The 24,867-nt window shown below is 46.7% G+C and overlaps 1 protein-coding gene across 7 annotated transcripts in view; it reads left to right on the top strand.

The window, feature by feature from the left end:
• Positions 1 to 24,867, top strand: part of HUWE1 (HECT, UBA and WWE domain containing E3 ubiquitin protein ligase 1) — a 779,197-nt gene that overhangs the window by 652,649 nt on the left and 101,681 nt on the right. For 6 of the 7 annotated variants that reach the window (XM_033921870.1, XM_033921880.1, XM_033921834.1 and 3 more), the window contains 5 exons: positions 3,939 to 4,051; positions 22,375 to 22,531; positions 23,267 to 23,399; positions 24,044 to 24,246; positions 24,390 to 24,517. In XM_033921870.1, coding sequence (XP_033777761.1) covers positions 3,939 to 4,051; positions 22,375 to 22,531; positions 23,267 to 23,399; positions 24,044 to 24,246; positions 24,390 to 24,517 — 734 coding nt within the window. The remainder of the gene's footprint in view (positions 1 to 3,938; positions 4,052 to 22,374; positions 22,532 to 23,266; positions 23,400 to 24,043; positions 24,247 to 24,389; positions 24,518 to 24,867) is intronic. The other variant, XM_033921860.1, reaches the window with a different exon arrangement.

Below are 24,867 nucleotides of genomic sequence, written 5' to 3'. Positions count from 1 at the left end.
AGTGATCAAGGTCCTCTTCCTTTCCGGACAATCCGGAGTTGTGTAGGATGCTTTCTAAAGTTTGGGAGTCACCAGAGGGTCCCCTCAAAGGCTCTAGAGCCATGGCGAGGTTGTATCCCATGGCCCCGGAGTTCACCAAACGCCCGACCCTGCCGAAGGTGGATTTGGCTGTGGCGCAGGTCACTAATAGAGAATGACACGGTGGCTGTTACCTGTGGTCAGCTGCAGGGGACTGCGGGTTACCTGCCGAAACGGGGGGAGGGGAACTGTGTTCGCTGCAGCTATGGGGGACAAGGCCATTCACCACCCTGTGAGAGTGGTGAATGGCCTTGTCTCCGCAGTTAAGGGAGGGAACGTGCATGGTCACCAGAATCGCGCTCCCCTCCATACTGATAGCCGCCGCTGTCCAAGCTTCTCCCTCCATCCCTCTTGATCACTGCCGCCCGCTTGCTGCCACCTTAACATCTCCCTCCCTGCTCTTTACCTTCGCAGCAGGCAATTTCTCTAAATTTGCTTCCTACGAGCAATCAGAGTGTTGAAATTGTGTATGGCTGCCGTAAAGGTCATCTCTGACCGCAACCATAAGTTGCATCAGAGCCAACCTTTTCCTGCAGCCACAAGTAACTTCAACGCCCCCAGCTACTTGTAGGAAGCAAATTTAGAAATTGCCTGCCACAAAGGTAAGGGGCAGGGAGGGAGAAAGGGAAGAAAGCTGGGGTGGGAGAAGAATCAGATGCTGAAGGGACCTGGGGAAGGTTGGAGAGGAACAGACGCTGAAGGGACCTGGGGAAGGTTAGGGTGGAGAGGAGCAGACGCTGAAGGGAACTGGGGAAGGTGGGCTAGAGAGGAACAGACACTGAAGTGAACTGGGGAAGGTGGGCTAGAGAGGAACAGACACTGAAGGGAACTGGGGAAGGTGGGCTAGAGAGGAAAAGACGCTGAAGGGAACTGGGGAAGGTGGGGTAGCGGAGAGGAACAGCTGCTGAAGGGAACTGGGGAAGTTGGGGTGGAGAGGAACAGATGCTGAAGGGAAATGGGGAAGAGAGAGATTACAAACTATGGGGGGGAGCGAGGGATGAAGATGGATGGCAGACCAATTGGGGTGGGGATGGAGGGGAGAGGCACAGGTAACAGAGCATATGGAGAGACAGAGAAGGCAGACAGTAGATGGAAGGAAATGAAATGAGGAGAGGATGAGGAAGCAGAAACCAGACGACAAAGGTAGGAAAAAAAATTTTATTTTATTTGCTTAGGATAAAGTAGTATATTAGTTGTGTTGATAAAAATTTATAAACAAAGCCCTGCCAGCTGAACATCTTTCTCTAGTTCAGCAGCCAGAACTTTGATTTATAAGAAAGGAATAAGCTAAATATTGCAGTACTGAGGCTTGTATGGATGCTGCAGGGACAGTGGTCGCGGGGATGGGGATAGAGATGGGACGGGGATGGGGTGGGGACAGGGTTGGTGGTCGCGGGGACAGGGCAGTGACAGGGACAAATTTTTTCCCCGTGTCATTCTCTAGTCACTAAACACACTTCCTTGCCCTCTGATGGAGGGGTAGTCCTGAAAGATGTTCAGGAAAGGTGAGTGGATTTCATCCTCAAGCACCTTTCAATTCTGCGGCAGCAGGGGTAAGGGCTACAGCGGCCCTCTCCTTTGTCGCCTGTGTATATCACTCCAAGCTCCGCCATGATCCTGAGGATGTAGTGCAGGACCTAAATTTCCTGGTCTCTGGGGTGGATTACTTGATGAAGGTGTTTGCTAAGCTTGGAGCTTATTATCTGTCAGCTAAATGGATACTTTGGATTCGGCAGTGGTCTGGAAATTCTTCTTCCAAAGCCACGCTGAGCAGATTGCCCTTTGCTTTTATTTGGTCAGGGTCTGAACCATGGCCAGTGTTCAGGACCATAAGCCAAAGGTCCTATCGGGCTCCAAACCTTGGCCAGCCCAGGGCTTGGGACGGGCAAATTTTTGACCCTACTGGTGCCCTCACCAGTACACTGTGCCCCCGGCTTCAGGCCAATGATTCAGAGCATCTTCCAGACTTCACTTTGGAGATTTAATGTGACAGCAATCTTCCAACAAGTGTCCCCCTTACCCCTCTACAAAACAGTTCTGACGCCAGGCCTATGGCATCTCTCCTGACAGAGTGGCAGAAGGTGACCTTGGACCGGTGGGTCCTAGAAGTTCTCAAAGAAGCCTCAGATTGAAATTTTACAGACCCCCGTCAGATTTCTTCCTGGCTTTGCCAACAGGACAGTCAGAAAGAGGCCTGTGCGTGCGGGCCACAGTTCGCAGGCTGCTGGACTTGGCAGCAATAGAACCAGTTCCAGAGGACAACTTGGGCTCAGGGAGATGATACTCAATATACTTCATCGTTCCAAAGAAAGGCTCAGAAGATTGGAGACCTTTGCTGGATTTAGAGGCAATGAATGCATTCCTGCGTGTTCCATGCTTCAGGATGGAAACGGTATGTTCAGTCGTTGCGGCGGTAGCACCTTGAAGTTTTTGGTTTCCCTGAATCTCACAGAAGCATACTGCCACATTCCCATTTTTCATGAGCACAGGAGGTTCCTGCAATTCCACATGCTAGGGTGCCCTTCAGTTTGCGGAGGGGTAAAGGGCAGTTCATCAAGTGGTTCAACTACTGGGATGTCTTGACTGAGTGATCAACCTGAAGAAGAGCAACCTCGAGCTGACACAGATATTGGAATACCTGGGAGTCAGATTTCACATGGCTAGGAACCAGTGTTTCTCCCGGAACCTGGGGAGAAAAAAAAATCAAGATGCGAAGATCATTCAAGTCATGTTAGCAGTTCTGGTTCCTACAGCCTGACAATATCTGAAGGTCCTGGGTCTTATGGTAGCGACCATAGATGTGTTTACGTGGGCCAGAGCGAGGCTTCGACCTCTTCAGCATTCTCTATTGTCTCGGTGAAATCCCCAGTGGGATTCTCTGAGCCTGCCTCTACCTTTGTCAGCAGCGGCCCACAGCAACATGCATTGGTGGTTGAATCCGGAGGTTGGAACAGATCGTGTGGCGGGGATTTTAGTACAGCGGGAGAGTGTGGGCATCTCTCCCACTGCTGGGGGACATTTGTTGTGTTTTGAGTTGGGGTTTTTTTTTTACACATTGTTTTTTTTTTTTTCTGTGCATGTGCCCATTGCTGTCACCAGCAATGGGCACATGCAAATTTTGCGAATCTTCGCTGCTGTCCACTGAGTTTATTTGCGTGCGGGTTTATTGAAAATGTCTCGCTTTTTTTGATTCCCTATCAAAACGGCTGCGTTAGCAGACTAACTTTTTAACACCGGTTTTTGAAAATCCTGCCCTGAATGTCTCCAAATGCTTGCCTTGGAACAGACAAGAGAGTATGTAAAATATTGTTTTTCATAGCTATATAAATGTGAGTACTGGTTGCACTCAGGTGGCTTGTTTGGGTCTATCTTGCATGCATTAAGTTTCATGGGATTTAATTCATTGTCTTTGTTACAGAGCAGAAAATTCTTGACTTATTCTGGGAGTTCCCCTTGCCCTCCTAGTTATTTCTCCTCTCTTAGGGGTGAACAACTGCTTTGGTACAAACTGAGATGGGGACTGCCCATTGATACAAGGAGGTGGACTTGAAAAGCTGTAGATGATTCCTTCTGCAAAAACTTGCAGGTAGAGATGAATAACCCACTGGTCAAGACTCATGTTCCCTTATACTGGAAAGAAGATTGAGGCAAGAAACTAATCTTCTCTTACTTATAGCATGAGGTTAGATATACAGATCTATCACTTGAGCTACAATGTCATCTGTTTTGTGGAATCACTCTTTACAGAGTTTGGTAGCCATATTACAGAACAAAGTCTACATTTTCTGCAGAACTGGCAAACATGGGTGGGAAAGATCAAGCAGATTGCAAGCTCTCTCACTAATACTTTTTGTCCAAAGCTACAACAAAGGTCAGTAAATCACCAGCCAAGGTCACCGATGGTGGAAGCAGTACAGCAGACAAGATAGCAGCATCAGGGTTGACGGAAAAACAATTGCAGCTCTCCGTGGAGGTAAGATGATCTGTCAGCATCATTTGGTTGGATTTCTTTTCTTCAGGCATGCTTACTTCCTCCTCATCCATCCATACTATTGCAGATTCATGGGTTATTCACTCCTACCAACTTGTAACATTATTCCATAAGTATCCTGTGCAACCCTCTTCAGCCAGTAGTTACAAAAATAAAAAGGGTATCAAGGAAGTGACTGGAGACAGCTGCAGCCACCCCTTTAATCTCAGGGATCCCTTTTCCCTCCCAACTCTTGCTGTTGATGTGGGCTCAACTGATTGTGCCTTGGCTCACCTTACCCTACTCATGGGAAGAGGTCTGAGTTTCCGCTGCTGGAGGAAAAACAAAAGAGCTGGGCCTCAAAAACAAAAGAACTCCTGCTATGTTTGTTAAAAAAGAAAAGTATGTGTGTATACAGTGTCTGGAAAAAGCGGGATCTCAACGTTTTTCAAAAAAAAAAACCCTGCTGCAGCACAGTGTCTGCCTTAAATTCAAAATATTTATTTTTCAACAGGATGGAGCTCCAGTGCATTGAGCTGGCAAAACAGTTGAGCGTTAAACACCAGAATTCATTGAGCTGACAGCTCAGTGGTGTTGAAGACTTTGTGAATGTGTCAAGGTTGAGGGATAACACTTTGAACACAAATTATGAATTTACTGCATTTTTTGCTCCATAAGACACACCCTAGATTTAGAGGAGGAAAACAAGAAAAAAAAACAATTCTGAATCAAATTTTCCCTGCCAGGCTCTGTATCCTGTCCCCCCTCTGGTGGTCTGCCAGGACAGGGCAGGCAGGCAGGCCTAGTGGCAGGCAGGCAGACCTAGTGGCCTAGTGACAGGCATGCAGGGCCTCCCACCCAGAGGCAAACAGGCAGGCAATCCCCCCCCCCCCCCCCCCGTACCTTATTTTAGTTGATCTGGCGGTCCCGCCCTTCTCTCTGGCTGAGCTAAGCTACGTCAAATTGGCCCAAAAGGCAGGTGCGAGCTTTTCGCTCGCTGCCTTGTCCTGCACCATTCCATAAATGGCTTCAGTCACCTGTGTGTTATTTGAGCCACTTTAAGTGGAAGAATATGTGGGAGGTATCCTAATTTATTCCTCAGGTAGAATACACATTTTTGTGGATATCTTTTGTTTCATGAGTAAATCGAGAAAAATCTTTATTGTTTACCTGCAGTTACATCACTTTCTTTTCCAGAGATTAAAAAAAAAAGATTTTGACATCGATATGTGAACATTTCTTAAGAAAGAACTGACTCTTTTTCATAGGGTGTCTTAATTTTTTTACATGACTATCTACTAGAAAAAATATTAGCAATCTTTTTTTTTTTTCTCCAGAGAGGGTCTTCCCAGTATTAAGCATCCTAAACTAATGGCGGCGGAAGATCCAGAGGAACTTGGGTTGTTGGGTTCTCCTTTGATATAAAGATGGAGTTGAGGGAAAACAAGTTAGACCCTGAGGTGGGAGTATAGCCAGAAGAAGAGGAAGTTCCACAAGGAGAAAATGCCATTATGGGCTGCATTTTTTCTCTGCATGAGCTGCTTGTACCAATTTCTCAAGTACAGGCTATGCTGAAGATTTCAAAACCCCAACATGTGGTCAGTAGAAAGTTGCATGGGGACAGAAATCAAGCCTGTCTCCATCCGTACCTGCAAGTAATCTTTTCCGTCCCCACTCATTCCCATAAACTTCAGAAGGGTTATTTAATTATGCTTCTGAATTAGAGGCTCTGGTAGATACTCATTTACAAATAAGCACAGATACTATTAATTTGGAAATATTAATTGGAAAGAATAGATACTTTGTAAATGGGTTTTGACTAGAGCCTCTAAAGTACACTTCTCCCTCCCTATTCGCGGGGGTTAGGGGCAGAGCCGGCTCACGAATAGGGAAAAATTGCGAATAACTTTTGGCTGGCTCTGACCCACCCCCGGACTTTACCCCTTCCCTGGTGGTCAAGCGGTGACGCGGGGCAGGAGCGATCTTCCTACACTCCTGCCCCGCGCAGAGCCATGCTGCTGAGTTCCTGTGGTCTCATGAGACTACAACAGGAACTCCCTGTTGTAGTCTCTTGAGACCAAGGGAACTCACAGCACGGCTCTACACGGAGCAGGAGTGTAGGAAGATCACTATTGTCCCACGTCACTGCTAGACCACCAGGTCAGTCCATGCTCCGATCGTCCCCACACCACCTCCAATCGCCTCCCTCTGCCTCTGATCGCCCCCCAGACCCCCGCCCCCCGATGCCTCTGATTGCCTCCCTCCAAGTCCCAGGGCTGTTTTTTCTTGGGACGGGGGCCTGGGGAAAAAAACGCAGATAATCGAAACCACGAATAGGGAGGGGTAAGTGTAAATAGAAATACAGTGGTACCTCGGTTTACGAATGCACCGGTTTGCGAGTGTTTTCCAAGACGAGCAAAACATTTGTAAAATCGGCGCCTCGGAAACTGAGCGTGGCTTGATTTATGTGTACCCCCCGCGATCGGGCACCCCCCCCACCACCACCGTTTCTTACAGTCATCTGGGCACCGGCATGTCCTGTGCTTGATGCCGGTGCCCGAAGATCATCCTCCTCTGCTGGGCCTTGAGCATCTACGCATGCTCAAGGCTTGCGATTTCACGTTCTGAAGACGTCCTCTGAAAATGGCCAAAACTCTCTTTTACTAGCTTGGCAGGCAGCAGCAATATCCCTAAGCCATAGATACTAACTAGTGGCTCAAGGATTCTACCAGCAATTTCTTAATTTGGTAGAAAGGAGTTCCGGCCACCTTTGGAGAAGGTCCTCAGCTGGCGATGCTTGGGAATTCCTACCAGCTACAGCAAGGGTCAGCAAATACTTCAAATAAAACCAGAAATGCATTTCCTTTTCTGTTAAACACAACACAATACAAAGACATCAGCTATATACATTTCCCAAGGCTAACATATTTCAGTCAATAAATTCAAAATGTTTTGTTTTGTTTGTTCGGGGGTTTGTTTTTTTTACCTATGTTGTCTGTAGATTTATTTTTCCAATTTCCTTTTTTTCTGCCTTCCTCCTGTCTTCTGAAAATTCTTCTTCAAACAATTTCTGTCCATTGGTCTTTTCTTCTCTCTCCTATCTTGTTCCATTCCCTCACTACAATTGCTTCTGACATTTTAACATTTCCATTCAGCTGTTCCTTACCTTTTCTCTCTTCTACCTTTCTACTCAGATTTCACCCTTTTTCCATTCTCTTCACTTTTCCGCTATCAAATTTTCATCTTCTCGCCCACTCTTCCTTTCCCTTCCATCTTCAGTCTACTCCCCATTACCATATTTTCACCCACTATAATCACTATCCTCTGCTCATTCATTTTTCTGCCAAAACCCTCCTCTCCCCTCCCCCCAACTCTCACACCTGGTGCCACCAGTCCCACTACATTGTATCTCTCTCTCTGCCTTCCCTTGGCCACCATGGCTAACATTCCTCCTCTTTCAACCCTTTCCATCTGTCCCACTCTTTTCTCTCTGACATCCAATATTTCACCCTCCCCCTCCTTTCCACCACCATGTCCAACAATTTTCCCTCTTTCTTCCTTTCCCCATGTGCACCATCTACCTTCTCCACACACTTATGTTCAACCATTTTCACTTTCTCTTCCCTCCCCCACTGGCAGCATCTCTGTTTCCCTCACTTCCCACCCCACAACCCAAAACAGCATCTCTTACCCTCCCTACCCACCCCTTTTAGCCTGTGCAGCATCTTTTCCTCCCTACCCATCCCTCCGGCCCGTGCAGCATTTCTTACCCTCCCTTCCCCCCTCCAGCCCATGCAGTTACTTTCTCTAAAGCATGCTGCCAGCAGCAGTTCCTACACACAGCTGCTTATCCGGAAGGCTTCCCTCTTACAAGAAAAGCACATCAGAAGGCAGCCTTCCTAGTCAGCTGCCAGCAGCATATAGGAAGAACCGGTGGTGTGTTGAGGTACTGGAAGCAGGCAGACTGGCCAGGTACACTCCCTTGGGAGCCCCTGAGGATCATCTTCCATCCTCGCAGGATCCCTGTGAGTAGGGAATCCCCTCTGACCAGGGGGATCCCCAAAAACTTTGCAAGATTCCTGTTTTTAGTGGATAGTGTAAAAGAGGATAACCTGCTTTTAGAGGTTATTAAGAAGCCTTCCAGGTAAACCAGAATAAAATATACATCCACATTCTGCTTCTCCTCCCAGATCTTATGGAAAATGTTCCAGAGATTGGTTATATTTAGAATGGCGGCTCCTGTTTCCTTTACTTTGTCTCATCTTATTAGTATAAATTTGCCCAGGAAATATAAAGAAAATAGAATTTTGATTGATACCTGGAAGACTTTACGTTATGTTAGTAATTTATCACCAGATCCAATTTCTAAATCATTAAATCAATCCATTTGGGTAAACTCCAAGATTAAAATTGGCGGATTTAAAATCGTTTGGAAGCATTGGATTATTGCAGGTATACGGACTTTAAATAATGTTATTCTAAATGGGTCACTGCTTAGTTTTTCACAATTGCAACATAAATATGGTTTAAACAAATCACAATATTTTAAGTGATTGCAATTGAAGCAGGCTATTCAGGAGGGGTTCCCTGAATGGAAAGTTCTTAACTCTCAGTATAGTTTGGAATTCCTATGATTTAAGGCGCATTTCTTGGGTCACCAAGCCGCACAGTGGTATAAATTGTTGTATGGGTATTTGAATAAAAAACGGAAAACTGGTCTTAGGGATATTTGGAGCATTGAGATTGGGCACCAAATTTTGGTCTTGGAGAATAAAAACTACAAGGTCAGCATCTATGAGACAGACTTGGGTTCTTTTTGTTGCATAGAGCTTTTTGGACCCCAGTTCGTTTACAGAAGTTGGATAGCTCTAGGTCTAATAGATGCTGGCATTGTAGTTTAGAAGCTGGGACTTTAGATCATTTAATTTTTTTCTGTTCCTATATAAATGCCTCTTGGAAGTTAATTTGGTCCCAAATTAATTCATTGTTAGAAAATCATGTTGCCCTTTCATATGATACTATATTATTTGGTACATCTATGAGATTTAAGAGTCCAATTTCAGCAGATAATAATAAACTTTTATTAATACTGACGGGGGTTGCCATTCAACATATTACTGGAAATTGGAAGGATTATACTAAACTTAATTATACCTTTTGGTGGAATTCAGTTTGTCATATTTATAAAATGGAGAGGGTGCTTGTTTTACAGCAAGGAAATTAGCATAATTTTAAAAAGATTTGGGGGCCATTGATTACATATTCTAACGATCAGACACCTTAAACACCTTGTTATATAAGATATAGAAGGGGTGGGATTGGGTAATATGATATTTGATAATTGATTTAATGTTATTGGGTGGGGTTGGTGGGAAGGGATTCTTTTATACTTTAATGATTATAAGTAAGATTGTCAAATGATCTGTAAAAATTATTTTGATTGATTATTATACACTTGTTGTAAGAGATAAAAATGAATAAAGATTTACAAACAATAAGCCTTCCAGGATGTTTCTGATAACAGAGCTATTAAGGAAGGTATAGGATCTCTTAGAGAGAGGGTTACTGTGGATGGGCAGACTAGATGGGCCATTTGGCCTTTTTTTTTCTGTCATCATGTTTCTATGTTAATAGCAGCTGAATGGAACACTTCAGATATGGGGGTTTAATGTTGGCAGTTCTGACCAGGCTATATCTGATCCCAGTATAAGAGAAGGAAGTCTTGCATCTTTTCCAGCATAACAAAGATAATGACTGCTGGTGAAAGTCAGCACTCTTTGAGGACCTTTGAGATTGTCAGATGGAGTTGCTATTGACACAAACCTTTGACATAACAGGACTGCAAGCCGTGGGCTGCAGCAGTTATGTGACCCGGGTATGTTTTTGCTGGGCAGAACAGATGCCTGAGGATTCTCTGGGGGTCCGTCCCAGGCAGAGACCTTGTAAATGGGTAAGCCTTTCTAGTTGGTGCCTTATACCACTTTAGTAAGGCTTTGGCTAAGGTGATGGCCCTATTAATGGCAGCACAGCATTTTCTCTGACTGAGGAATTGGTCAGTCAGAGAAAATGCTGTGCTGCCATTAATAGGGCCTTATAAGCCAAAGCCTTACTAAAGTGGTATAAGGCACCGACTAGAAAGGCTTACCCATTTACAAGGTCTCTGCCTGGGACGGACCCCCAGAGAATCCTCAGGCATCTGTTCTGCCCAGCAAAAACATACCCGGGTCACATAACTGCTGCAGACCACGTCTGCCAAAACGTGTCTAAGTAAACTTTTCCTTTTAAGGGTAGATTGCTCTGTGGGGAGGATTTGGAAAATTTGGTGAAGGTTGAGGAATCTGAGATACAAAGGCTCCCCAAGGACAAGTCCATAATGACCAGCAAGTTTCCACAAGTAGGAATAGTTTTAGGGACTCTAAGAGGTTTAGACTGGGTAAAGTGAATGGAGCATGATTTACTCATTTTGTTTCATGGAGGTCACAGAGGGGGGGCTGGAACCCTGAGGAATGTACAAGGATCACAATGAGAACATGGGGGTCCACTATCTAGGAACTTCAATAGGAAGAAGGCTCCAAATATTTTACCAGAGGTATGCCCAAATAACCTCAGACCAGTGGATCCTAGAGATCATTCAGAAAGGTTATGCCCTTGAATTCACTTAGCTTCTTTCAGAGGCCTTTTTATAGTCCTCTACTGCTCCTGAGCAAAGGTAGTAGCAATCAGGGCAACCTTAGGTTGTTACAGCTTCAAGTATGTTGCATGTCACAGGAGAGCAAGGGGCGATATTTCATCTATTTTGTGGTGCCCAAGAAGGTAGGGTCATCCAGCCCATTTTTTGATCTCGGAGGTTCTCCTGTGATGGATCAAGTGATGATGCAGATAGTTTATTTTTCTTAATGTCTGACTCTTGGAAAGAGGTTACTTGTTCAAGTTATTGGAACCTTCAGCACTCTAGAAAGATGTCTGTCACTGGCCTGTTTTAGGATTACAAACAAAGAAAGGAAGACTTGCCTCTGTATATGTCAAACAAAAAAATAATCAAGCGAGATGTCATAAAACAACCAACAAGAGCATTTATTAACATTAAAAAAAGTCCCAGTATGTTTGCCAAGTAAACATACTGGGACTTTTTTATGCTTATATATGTTCTTGTTGGTTGTTTTATGACATCTCACATGCTGCTTTTTTTGTTTATCTGTTTTAGGATTAGGCAAATGTTTGAGGCCTGGTGTGGAGACAAGGAGTATAATCCACTCAAGATGTCCATATCAGGGATTCAGAAATTTCTGCAAGATGGATTGGATAAGAGTTTGGCTATTAGCATCATTGAAAGTATAGGTGGCAGTGTTTGCCTAGTAGAGAGGCCAGGTGCACAGTGTAGCCTTAGATTCTCATCCCAGTGTGAAATATTTTCTTCAAGATATAAAATTGTTGAGATCTCCACAGTGTCTGGTAGTTCCTCCCTGGAATCTGAATTTGGTCCTGTTGGTTTTACTGTGAACCTCTCAGGAAGGCTGCCTTGAAGAATTTGACACTGAAATTGGTATTCCTGGTAACTAGCTGTTTAGCCAGGCATATTTCAGAGCTGCAGGCATCCTGTTGCAAACCATTCCTGGGAAGGTTCTTAGAGGAAAAGTCCGTAGTCTGCTATTGAGACAGATATTACATTACATTACATTAGAGATTTCTATTCCACCATTGCCTTGCGGTTCAAGGGGAAAGCCACTGCTTTCCCTGGGTTCGGTAGCATGGAATGATGCTACTGTTCGAGTTTTGCCAGGTACTTGTGCCCTGGATTGGCCACTGTGAAAATCATTGGTCTGACACAGTATGACTATTCTTATGTCTTCTCTCAAGAGAGGGTGGCTAACTTACAACTCTGTCCTTTTCTCCGAAAAAGTAGTCTGGGGACCACTGACAAGTATGAGAGACCCTTGAGTCCGGAGACCATCCAGCGAATGGCCACTAGGATGGTCTCCGGACTCAAGGGTCTCTCATACGAGGAAAGACTGGGCAAGTTGGCAGCTCTACTCTCTAAAGGAGCGCAGGGAGAGGGGTGACATGATTGAGACATTTAAGTACGTCACAGGTCGTGTCGAGGTGGAAAACGACATATTCTTTCCTAAGGGACCTTCAGTCACAAGAGGGCACCCGCTCAAACTCAGAGGAGGGAGATTTGGTGGTGACACCAGGAAGTATTTCTTTACAGAAAGGGTGGTGGATCACTGGAACAAACTACCGGTGCAGGTGATCAAAGCCACTAGCGTTCTCGACTTTAAAAATAAATGAGACATCCACGTGGGATCTCTACGTGGGTCGAGCAGCACTCTGACTTAATGGGGTGGGACAGTATCGACTGTCGGCTCCGGGCGGCTTTCCCGCAGAGGAGAGTATCCTGCATTCACCGTGGGCCTCATCTGGGGCAGCCTCCTTGGAGCGGCTGGGGCACGAGCAGTGTGTCTGGGAGGGAATGCATGGATGGGAGAACATCGCAGGGGAGGAGACATAGGCATCCTGGGACTGTCGGCCAAGTCTCTTCCCTGAAGAAGCCCTTTCTGGAAACGTCAATCGCTCCTCCTAAACTTACTTGCTCCACTTCATCACTGACGCTGAAACCGTGGATTGAAGACAAAGTTTTATTTTATTTTTCTTTCCAGCTTATGATTTATCTTTAATCTTATCTATTGTTTTGCCTTTTGTCTTTGTTTTGTTCTATTTCTATCATTTAAATTTCTCCAGAATTCTACTGTTCAACGGCTCCCCCTTCTGCTTCTATTCCTTTCTCTCCTCTCTTCTACCTTCCAAAGTATTTAGATCAATGCTGTCTTGTTAAAATTTTTTATTTTATTTTTATTTTTCCTCTAACTCTACTTTTCACTTCTCTATTACCCTCCAGGTACTTTAGTTAGATTGTGAGCCTTCGGGACAGTAAGGGAATTTTTCAAGTACCTTTCTTATTTCTAATCTTAATGTATATTTTCTGTAAACCGCTTAGAACCTAACGGATGTAGCGGTATATAAGAAATAAATTACATTACATTACAGTAGAGTGGGCAGACTTGATGGGCTATAGCCCTTTTCTGCCGTCATCTTTCTATGTTTCTAAGATATTGTAATGAATAAATGTGATTTTTCCATTATAAATGCAATAACAAGGAAGGGATGGGGGGAGGGATTTTATAATTTTATTAAATATTTAGATCAATAATAAAGAAACTTCAAAAAGGGAATTATGATGGCATGAGGAAAATGGTGGGAAAGAAACTCAACAGCAACGCAAGGAAGATGGAGTCCGTAGAAAAAGCCTGGTCCCTACTCAAGGGCATGATGCACGAGGCAAAGAACCTGTACGTCCCCAGGTTCAGGAAGGGGTGCAAAAAAAATCGAACAAAAAACCCAGTGTGGAAAACATGCAGTGAAAAAGGCGATAAGTGACAAGAAAGCATCGTTCAAAAAATGGAAAAAGGACCAAACAAAGGACAACCAAAATGAGCACAAAACACCAAAGGGAGTGTCACCGTGTGGTTAGGAAAGCTAAAAGAGAATATGAGGAGAGACTGGCGGGGGAAGCAACAAACTTCAAATCGTTCTTCAGGTACGTGAAGGGGAAGCAACCGGCAAGGGAGGAAGTGGGGCCATTGGATGATGGAGACAAAAAGGGAGTGATAAAGGAGGAAAAAGAGATAGCTGACAGGTTGAATAAGTTCTTCATGTCAGTCTTCACGAGGGAGGACACATCCAATATTCCAGAACCCGAGAAGATCGTAAATGGGGATCGGGATGAAAAGCTGGTCCAACTAGAGGTAAGCCAAGAGGATGTCTTCAGGCAGATAGACAGACTAAAGAGCGACAAATCGCCAGGTCCGGACGGCATTCACCCAAGGTTACTCAAGGAACTAAGGAACGAAATAGCAGAGCCACTTCGCCAAATATGTAACCTATCCTTAAAAACTGGAGACTGGAGACCGGAGGACTGGAAAATAGCAAACGTCACGCCCATCTTCAAGAAGGGTTCAAGGGGTGACCCAGGAAACTACAGGCCGGTGAGCTTGATCTCGGTCCCGGGAAAGATGATGGAAGCACTGATTAAGGACAGCATCTGTGAACACATAGAAAACAATGGACAGCTAAAGTCGAGTCAGCACGGCTTCTGCAAGGGTAGGTCATGCCTCACAAACTTATTGTACTTCTTTGAGGGGGTAAACAGCCAGGTGGATAAAGGGGAATCCATTGACATAATTTACCTTGACTTCCAAAAAGCCTTCGGCAAGGTACCACACGAACGACTGCTTAAAAAACTGTGGAAATACGGGGTGCAAGGGGAGGTCCACCGATGGATCAAAAACTGGCTGGCAGGCAGGAAATAGAGGGTTGGAGTAAAGGGCCATTACTCAGACTGGCAATGGGTCATGAGCGGAGTTCTGCAGGGAACGGTGCTGGGACCACTCCTGTTCAATATATTTATTAACGACCTGGAGGTGGGAACAAAATGTGAGGTTATTAAATTTGCAGATGACACCAAACTCTACAGCAGGGTTAAAACCACGGAAGACTGAGAAGATCTGCAAAGGGACCTAACGACACTAGAAGAATGGGCCAAAAAGTGGCAAATGAGCTTTAACATAGAGAAATACAAGGTCATGCATGTAGGGAAAAAGAACCCGATGTTCAGCTACAAAATGGGGGGATCACTGCTAGGGGTAACTAACCTTGAAAGAGACCTGGGAGTGATGGTAGACACAACATTGAAGGTGTCGGCACAGTGCGCCACAGCCTCAAGGAAAGCAAACAAAAAGCAATGTTACTTACCGTAACAGTTGTTATCCAGGGACAGCAGGCAGCTATTCTCACTAGTGAGTGATGTCATCCGACAGAGCCCCGATACGGACATCTTGCAAGCATGTCTTGCTTGAAGAAACTCAGAAGTTTTGAGATGCCCGCACCGCGCATGCGCCAGTGCCTTCCCGCACGATGTACCGGGCGTGTCTCCTCAGTTCAGGTAGCTAGCCTGAGAAGCCAACCCAGGGGAGGTGGGTGGGATGTGAGAATAGCTGCCTGCTGTCCCTGGATAACAACTGTTACGGTAAGTAACATTGCTTTATCCCAGGACAAGCAGGCAGGTATTCTCACTAGTGGGTGACCTCCAAGCTAACCCCAATGGGATGGTGGGAGAGTTGGCAACTTAAGAGAACAAATTTTGTAACACTGTTTGGCCAAACTGTCCATCCCGTCTGGAGAAAGTATCCAGACAATAATGAGAGGTGAATGTATGAACCGAGGACCAAGTGGCAGCCTTACAAATCTCCTCAATCGGTGTCGATCTGAGGAAGGCAACAGAGGCTGCCATTGCTCTGACCAAGGAAGGGTTAATCCAGCCTGGGCATAGCAGGAAGAGATACAAGCCGCCATCCAGTTGGAGATGGTGCGCTTCGATACAGGTCGTCCCAACTTGTTTGGATCAAAGGAGACGAAAAGTTGAGGAGCAGTTCTGTGAGGCTTTGTGTGATCAAGTAGAAAGCTAAAGCACGTTTACAGTCCAGAGTGTGTAAAGCAGATTCTCCAGGGTGAGAATGAGGCTTTGGAAAGAACACTGGAAGCATGATGGATTGTTTGAAATTCAGAGACCACTTTAGGCAAGAATTTTGGATGAGTACGAAGAACCACCTTGTCATGATGGAATACTGTGAACGGTGGATCCGCCACTAGGGCCTGAAGCTCACTGACCCTGCGAGCAGACGTGAGGGCCACCAGAAAAACCACCTTCCAGGTGAGATACTTAAGTGGAGCCTTGTTGAGAGGTTCAGACGGAGGCTTCATGAGATGAGACAGGGCAACATTGAGATCCCAAACCACAGGAGGAGGTTTGATAGGAGGGTTGACATGAAAAAGTCCTTTCATAAATCTGGAAACCACAGGATGAGCAGACAAAGGTTTCCCCTGTAGAGGCTGATGGAAAGCCGCAATAGCACTCAGGTGGACTCGTATAGAGGTAGACTTGAGACCAGACTGAGACAGGTGTAGAAGATAGTCCAACACCGAGGATAGGGAAGCTCGCTGAGGCTCCGTGGCATTGGAAATACACCAGGAAGAGAATCTAGTCCATTTTTGGGAATAGCATTTTCGGGTAGCAGGCTTCCTGGAAGCCTCCAAGATCTCCCTCACTGCTTGAGAGAACTGGTGAGGAGTTACGTTGAGAGGAACCAAGCTGTCAGGTGGAGAGACTGCAGGTTGGGATGAAGTAGTGAACCTTGATGTTGAGTAAGTAGTGAAGGAAACACTGGAAGAAGTACTGGCTCCCTGCTGCTCAGTTGAAGTAGAAGGGAGTACCAAGGTTGTCTGGGCCACCGAGGAGCAATCAGAATCATGGTGGCATGGTCTGATCTCAACTTGACCAGAGTCTTTTGAATGAGAGGAAATGGAGGAAACGCATACAGGAAGCGATTCCCCCAATCCAGTAGAAAGGCATCTGCCTCGAGGCGATGAGGAGTGTAGATCCTGGAGCAAAACTGAGGCAGTATGAAGTTGTGGGGGGCTGCAAAGAGGTCTATCTGAGGCGTACCCCACTGTGCAAAGATCTGATGAAGGGGGTCGGAATGGAGCGTCCATTCGTGAGGCTGGAGAAGACGACTCAATTTGTCTGCCAAGACGTCCTTCCCCTGAATGTAGACAGCTTTGAGGAAGGCGTTGTGGCGAACAGCCCAATCCCAGACTCGAAGAGCTTCCTGGCAAAGAGGGGCCGAGCCCGTGCCCCCTTGTTTGTTGACATAATACATGGCGACCTGATTGTCTGTGCGAATAAGGACCACCATGTCGTGAAGCAGATGTTGAAAAGCTTGGAGAGCATTGAAGATGGCTCTGAGCTCCAGAAGATTGATTTGATGGAGTCGTTCCGCACTGGTCCAGAACCCCTGAGTGCGAAGACCATCCAGATGAGCCCCCCCAGGCATAGTTCAAAGAATCGGTCGTGAGAACTTTCTGGTGGGGAGGAGAGTGAAACAGCAAACCTCTGGATAGATTCGAAGAGGTCATCCACCAGAGAAGAGACTGCCGTAGAGCAGGAGTGACTACAATGTGACAGGATAACGGGTCGGACACCTGAGTCCACTGAGATGCCAGGGTCCATTGAGGAATTCTGAGATGTAGTCTGGCAAAAGGCGTCACATGAACTGTAGATGCCATGTGGCCCAAGAGGACCATCATGTGTCTCGCTGAGATGGATTGGCGAGAAGACACCGACTGGCAGAGTAGAAGGAGAGCATCCATGCGTTGAGGAGGAAGGAATGCTCGAAGTTGAATGGTATCCAGGACCGCCCCGATAAAGGGGAGAGACTGGGTGGGCTGAAGATGTGACTTGGGAAAGTTGATCTTGAAGCCCAAGCTTTGCAGGAAACAAATGGTAGTCAAGGTCGCCGAAATGACCTCTGGAGCTGATGGGGCCTTGATGAGCCAGTCGTCGAGATATGGAAACACCTGAAGACCCATGTTCCGGAGTGCAGCGGCCACCACCACCAGACACTTCGTGAAGACTCTGGGAGATGAGGAAAGGCCGAATGGAAGCACTCGATACTGCAGATGCAGATGTCCCACCCGAAATCTGAGGAACTTGCGGGAGGCCGGATGAATGGGGATGTGAGTGTAGGCCTCCTTGAGATCCAGAGAGCATAACCAATCGTTCTGCTCGAGGAGGGGGTAGAGAGAAGCAAGGGTCAGCATACGGAACCGCTCCTTGACCAAAAACTTGTTGAGGACTCGAAGGTCCAAAATGGGACGCAGATCGCCCGTCTTCTTTGGGACGAGAAAGTACCGGGAGTAAAACCCTCGGTTTTGCTGATCTAACGGAACCGGCTCGACGGCCCGAAGCAGAGCCTGAGCCTCCTGAAGGAGAAGAGCGGTCTGCGTCAAGTTTGAAGGATACTCTCTTGGCGGGTGGTCCGGGGGGACCCGTTGGAAATGAAGAGAGTAACCTTCTCTTACGATGGTAAGGACCCAAAGGTCCGTGGTAATGGTCTCCCATCAATGACAAAAATGATGGAGACGACCCCCAATGGGAAAAACTGGGGGAGACAGAACGAGGTCGGTTATGCTCCCTGAAAGAGAGTCAAAAAGGCTGTGTAGCCTTGGGTGCAGCCGGCATCTGAGGCTTCTGCTGAGGCTTCTGAGGGGGCTGTCTCTTCGCAGGTTGTCTCGCTGGAGGAGTTTGGCGAGGAGTATAACGCCGCTGGTAAATCAAAGGCGGCCTAGTAGGTCGAGACTGTTGAGGCTTGGGCTTAGGCCGTAGGATAGACTGGAAGGACTTCTCATGATCCGAAAGCTTCTTAGTAACAGTCTCGATAGACTCATCGAACAGATCCGCCCCCGCACAAGGCACATTTGCAAGCCTGTCTTGGAGGTTCGGATCCATATCAATCGTACGAAGCCATGCCTACCGAACAGGCAGCAGCTACCGAACAGGCAGCAGCACGTGCCGAGAGCTCGAAGGCATCGTAGGAGGATTGCATCAGCTGAAGGCGTAACTGGGAAAGGGTCGCCACCACCTCTTCGAACTCGTATCGAGCCTGAGCATCGATAAAAAGGATAAACTTGCGGAGCACCAGCAAGAAGAACTCCAAATATGAAGAAAAGAAGAAATTGTAATTGAGCACTCGAGACGCCATCATAGAGTTCTGGTAGATACGTCTACCAAACTTATCCATCGTCCTCCCTTCTCGGCCCGGTGGTACTGAGGCATAAACCTGGGAGGGATGAGATCGCTTGAGAGAGGACTCGACCAGGAGGGACTGATGAGAGAGTTGAGCTCCCTCAAACCCTTTGTGGTGGACGATGCGTTATCGAGCATCCAACTTGCTGGGAACTGCAGGGATGGAGTATGGTATCTCAAAACAGTGCATGAAAGTCTGGTCAAGCAGTTTATGCAGAGGAAGCTGGAGCGACTCCGCCGGAGGGTGAGGCAAGTGCATGGTGTCTAGATACTCCTTGGAATATCGAGAACCAGTGTCCAAAGTTACATCCAAGTCATCCGCCATTTGTCGGAGGAAGGAAGAAAAGGATAGTTGGTCCGCCAGCGCCGGCCGGCGAGACGGACTAGAAGAAGTAGAAGCCTCCGGGTCCAGAGAGAACTGGGAGCGGCAAGGAGAATAGGAGGTAGATGGTTCCTCATTCTCCGGTCCCTCAGGCGGGGATAAATCCGACGAGGAGTATCCCATACGCTGCATCTTCTTTTGCGGGGACACCTCCGAATGACGCGAGGAGTGTCGAGACGAGTGTTGGGATCGATGCCCCTCCCGGTGTCGGGATGGAGAACGGGAACGCCTATGCATCGCACGGTCCCCCGAAGCCTCCACGGAATGGATGGGACTAGATGCAGTGGATCGTAGAGGTGGCAAGGATGCGGACTCACGCGCTGCCACCCAGGCCTGGTATGGAGTGCGGAAGAACTCTTCCTGCGAGGTATGCCCAGGGCTCCGATTATCAGTGGCTGGCACAGTACTCTGATGGCGAGGAGGCGTGATGGGCTCCAAAGGAAGCCCGCCGCGAGGCCCCCTCCGCCGATCCTCCTCGTCGAGCAGTGAGATCGAACGACGAGGAGGAGGGGGAGGGGGCGGCCCGCCCCCCCCGGGACTGGGAGGTCACCCTGGATGGAGGCGATAAGCCGGGGTCCCATAGTCTGCATAAGCTCGACAAACTGAGCTTCCAGCAGGGATCGCAGCGAAGCCGATATGGAGGGATCTGCACCGAAAGGGGGTCCTCCAGCACGGTCATCGCGCTCCTTTGCGGCCAAGTGCTTCTGCTTGCTAGCCTTAGGCACTTTGATGACCACCGGAGGGACAGTGGAAGGCGGTACCTGAGCCGAGGAGACGGGGACAGGCACCGGTGTCGAACTCGAGGCTGAAGTCGGTGTGAACGATGCCGGCTTCAAAAGGCCAGATGCAGGAGTTGACGATGCAGGTTTCGCATGGACCGGCGAAACATCAGCAGAAGTGGAAGCAGACGGCTCCTTAGCAGTCTCCATCTTAAACATCGACTCCCACAGCAAGCAGCGCCGTTTAAACGAGCGCACAGTAAGCGTGGAACAAGGCCGGCACGATTTCGGTATGTGTTCTGGACCAAGACACTGAAGACAGCGTCGATGCGGGTCCGTCAACGAAATCGCGCGCTGGCACTTGCTGCACTTTTTAAAACCGGTGATTGGCCGGGACATAGGCCGGAAAATCGTCGCCGCAAGGTCGAAGGCGCTGGGCCTAAGCCACGAGGCCGGGCCGGCCGAACCGCCGGAAGAAATAATTTTAACTTTTTTTTTTTTTTTTAAAGAAACACTAAGTTAAAGTAGAAATAAACAAAAAAACGTGGTACAAAGAAGGCAAATTTGACTGAAATTCAGTCAGCGCAGAATGAAGTGAAACTTCTCAGCTCCGCGGAAAGAAAAGAACTGAGGAGACACGCCCGGTACATCGGGCGGGAAGGCACTGGCGCATGCGCGGTGCGGGCATCTCGAAACTTCTGAGTTTCTTCAAGCAAGACATGCTTGCAAGATGTCCGTATCGGGGCTCTGTCGGATGACATCACCCACTAGTGAGAATACCTGCCTGCTTGTCCTGGGATAATGTTGGGTATCATTAAGAAGGGTATCACGACCAGGACGAAGGAAGTCATCCTGCCGCTGTATCGTGCAATGGTGCGCCCGCATCTGGAATACTGTGTCCAGTACTGGTCGCCGTACCTCAAGAAGGACATGGCGGTACTTGAGGGAGTCCAGAGAAGAGCAACTAAACTGATAAAGGGTATGGAAAACCTCTCATAAACTGACAGACTGAAAAAGCTGGGGCTGTTCTCCCTGGAAAAGCGGAGACTTAGAGGAGACATGATAGAAACCTTCAAGATCCTGAAAGGTATAGAAAAGGTAGACAGGGACAGATTTTTCAGATTATGGGGAACCACAAGTACAAGGGGGCACTCAGAGAAATTAAAAGGGGACAGGTTTAGAATAAACGCCAGGAAGTTCTTTTTCACCCAGAGGGTGGTGGATACATGGAACGCGCTTCCGGAGACTGTGATAGGCCGGAGCACGTTACAAAGCTTCAAAGAAGGTTTGGATAGGTTCCTAGAGGATAAAGGAATTGAGGGGTACAGATAGGAGTAGAGGTAGGTCATAGGGATAGTCAGGGACCACTGCTCAGGCAATGGGCCTGATGGGCCGCTGCGGGAGCTGACCGCTGGGCAAGATGGACCTCTGGTCTGCCTCAGCGGAGGCAACTTCTTATGTTCTTATATGAGTTTTGTGAACACATAGGTTATAGTTGGATTGGGAGGGAATGGGTTAAAAATGTTAATGTTTTAATGTTGAATATGATAGAGATTCAAGTGTTGTATTCAATTCAATTTAACTGTTATCTATTGTTACACTTGTTATAAGATGTAAAATGAATAAAGATTTTTTTTAAAAAAGTAGTCTTTTCTTTCCACCCAAGTCATTTCTCTTCTGGTGTTTTGGGAGTCAGAAGCTGAGGGGGATGACAGATATTAACATAAACTAAATGTGGACAGTGTTTCTCTTTTATTTTAATAGGACGAAAGAGTTTCAGAGGTTGGATCTATGGTAGTGGTGCAGCTAGGAAGGGAAAGGCAGTCTCTTAAGGTGACACATTACTAGATGGATTAAAGATGCTATTGCTTCTGTGTATATCCTCCAGGGACACACAGTTCTTAAAATATAGACAGCACACTCATTTAGGAGGCAAGTGGCCTCATGGACAGAACATTGATTGATCCCATCCAGGATCTGTAAAGTGACTACCTGATTTTTATTTTATTCTTTTGTAAGACATTGTCTGGATGTTAAGGCAAAGTTTGTTAGGTACTGCTTTGGTATATCCCATGAATCAAAACTGGTCTGGAGGGATGATGAGGAAGAAAACCTTAGATCTTACCTGCTAATTTTATTTCATTAAGTCCATCCAGACCATTCAAGAACCCACCCATTATTCAGTGTAAGAGAGTGCCAGTAAAAAGGGAAGAATTTCTCCAGTTTCAGGCTACTCCTGTATAAGTTACATATTTCTCATTGCAGCAGAGTGTGGGGATTTTTTTTGTCAAGAGTATTTGCCATTGGTTCCCTAGATAAGTTAATGTTTCTGCTTGATATAGCCATAAATACTAACTGCTAAAAGGGCTGCACAGGATACTTATGGGATGTTACAAGTCAGTGCTTCTCAATCTCCATTTGCTGATAGGAGTGCATAATCCATGAGTCTAGAACAGTCTGAAGGAACTCGAGGAAAGAAAATTAGCAGGTAAGATATAATTTTATCTTTTTCCAACTTCCTCCCCAGGTGCTGACATCACACTCCTGCTCAGAAGAAGGTCTAGAAGATGCAGCCAATGTACTGTTGCAACTCTCTAGGGGGGATGCAGCAACACGAGACACTGTTTTGAAACTGCTGCTCAGTGGTGCTAGGCATTTAGGCTGCACCCTTTGCAGGCAGATAGGTGAGACAAATGGGGAGGGTACCCTATTTTCATTCCACCTTTGGGCTCCTCTCCCTGCATAAACAGGATGGTTTTCTCTCCCTCTCTCTTACTTGCTTACAACCTTTTAACTTGAAAAATATATGTGCATGGGCTTTGTGAACATGCTGAAGACTGGCATGACCTCTAAGCTTGCTCTCATAGGTCTATTATACTTGCATGTTAATGAATTGCTGTGCAGCTCAGTTATATATGTTAGTTTTATTTATGTAGTAGTATTTAAGCCCGTTACATTAACGGGTGCTAGAATAGATCTGTCTGGCTGTCTTTATTTCTGTCTCTCTCCTTGGCCGCTGTCTGTATTTTTCTGTCTCTCTCTCCCCTTGGCTGCTATCTGTCTTTTTCTCGTGCCCCTTCTCCCACCTACCTGTCTTTCGGTGTGTGTGTCTTTATTTCTGTCTGTCTGTCTCTCCGTGCCACCTGCCTGTCTTTTTATCATGGCCCTTCTCCCACGTACCTTTTTTGTTTGTTTGTTTGTTTAGAGTGCAAAGGGCAACTGGCGCACAGAAACCGCCACTGGCTCAGCTGTAGGAAGTGTAGTAGGAAAGTGCTGAAAACTGCGCACGAGCCGCTACTACCATGTCTCTGCCTACTCTGCCATAGAGCTACGGATCACGGAGGCAGAGATCATGGAGGTAGTAGTGTGCATGTGTGCTTAGGGTTTTATTATTGATGCTGATCTTTCTCTCTCTGCAGGAACTCTCCTGGCTGAGCTGCGAGAATATAACCTGGAGCAGCAGAGACGGGCACAGTGTGAGGTTCTCTCTCCTGATGGTGTGCCTGAAGAGCAACCTCAGACCACCAAGTTGAAAGGCAAAATGCAAAGCAGGTGAGTTCAGATAGCAGTGCCATACTGTATGTATAGAGAGTTTATTGTTCATGGTTCACTCTTGTATTTTAGTTTTTGTGAAGAATATTAATGAGGTGGTACCAGGTTGATATTCTGCTTCCAGGATGCTGTGTTGCCATCCTGTCTCTACCCAACCCCATTCTCCCAAATGAGTGTTGATGCATATTTGGTATCAGGTGGTGTACTGCTACTCTAAATATTTGAGCTGATGTATTACCTAGAGAATGGCATGGACAAATTTTTCCCTGTCCATGTGGAAACTTATTTTCCCATCCTGTCCCCACAAGTTCTTTAAAATCATAAGTGTTTGAGGCTTGTGTGGTTAAGGCAGAGCTTACAGGATTGGGGCAGGAACAGCAACAAAACTTCGGGGACAAGGAAATTGAGTTCCTGCGGGGATGGAGAAAAATTTGTCCCTGTGTCATTCTCGCGGGGATGGGGAAAAATTTGTCCCCGTGTCATTCTCTACCTCAGCTCTTCATAGAGTTTGCACTTAATACATTAGTTTCTACAATGAATGTCCAATTTGGGGTATTAGCAAAGCTCCTATATTGCACCCCACCAAGCTAGTGCTCAGGATTGCCTTTTTGTGTCTAGATTTTTGATTTCTTTGTGTGCTGCAGATTTGATATCGCAGAGAATGTGGTGATTGTGGCATCGCAAAAACGCCCATTGGGTGGCCGGGAGCTCCAACTTCCTTCTATGTCCATGCTGACATCAAAGACCTCCACCCAGAAGTTCTTCCTAAGAGTGCTTCAAGTCATAATCCAACTCCGGGATGACACTCGCAGAGCCAACAAGAAGGCAAAGCAGACAGGCAGACTAGGTATGAGTAGTGAGGGGGCAGGTAGACACAGCTTAAGAGATGAACTTGAGTGGTTGGATCTCACGATTATGGAATGTTCATAACATTGAGTAACATGTAAACATCTCAGTTCTGATTCATTTTTTTTTCTTTCTCCCTTACAGGTGCATCCAGTCTGGGCTCGGCTAGCAGCATCCAGGCAGCTGTGCGGCAGCTGGAGGCTGAAGCTGATGCCATTATACAAATGGTACGTGAGGGTCAAAGGGCGCGGAGACAGCAGCAAACAGCAACGGTTAGCATGATTCCTGTGGCGCTGGCAGGCCATCCAAAAATATTTTTCTCCCCTTCCCTTCTTCCCCATTATTTTTTTTCATTCTGTCACTGTTTCATCTTGCATGTTTGTGTGATATTTTGGGGAAGAGAGGGAAGGGGCTCCAAGTGGGTTCCTTATCATTGGAAGCTTTGTGGCATGAGCTGCAGGTGCCTCCATGGTTGCACATAGGACCACAGCTGGTGAATATTCAGGCACAAATACTCATCAGTCCAAATGTTGCTGTATTTAAACCCTCTCAAGCCTTTCAACAACTCCCTTAAATACAGGTAATGCAGTGACAGTTGTGCAGAGAAGGGAGAGCAGAACAT

Source organism: Geotrypetes seraphini, chromosome 1, assembly GCF_902459505.1.
Source record: "Geotrypetes seraphini chromosome 1, aGeoSer1.1, whole genome shotgun sequence".
NCBI lineage: Eukaryota > Metazoa > Chordata > Amphibia > Gymnophiona > Dermophiidae > Geotrypetes > Geotrypetes seraphini.
This window is presented reverse-complemented; position numbering and strand designations above follow the sequence as displayed.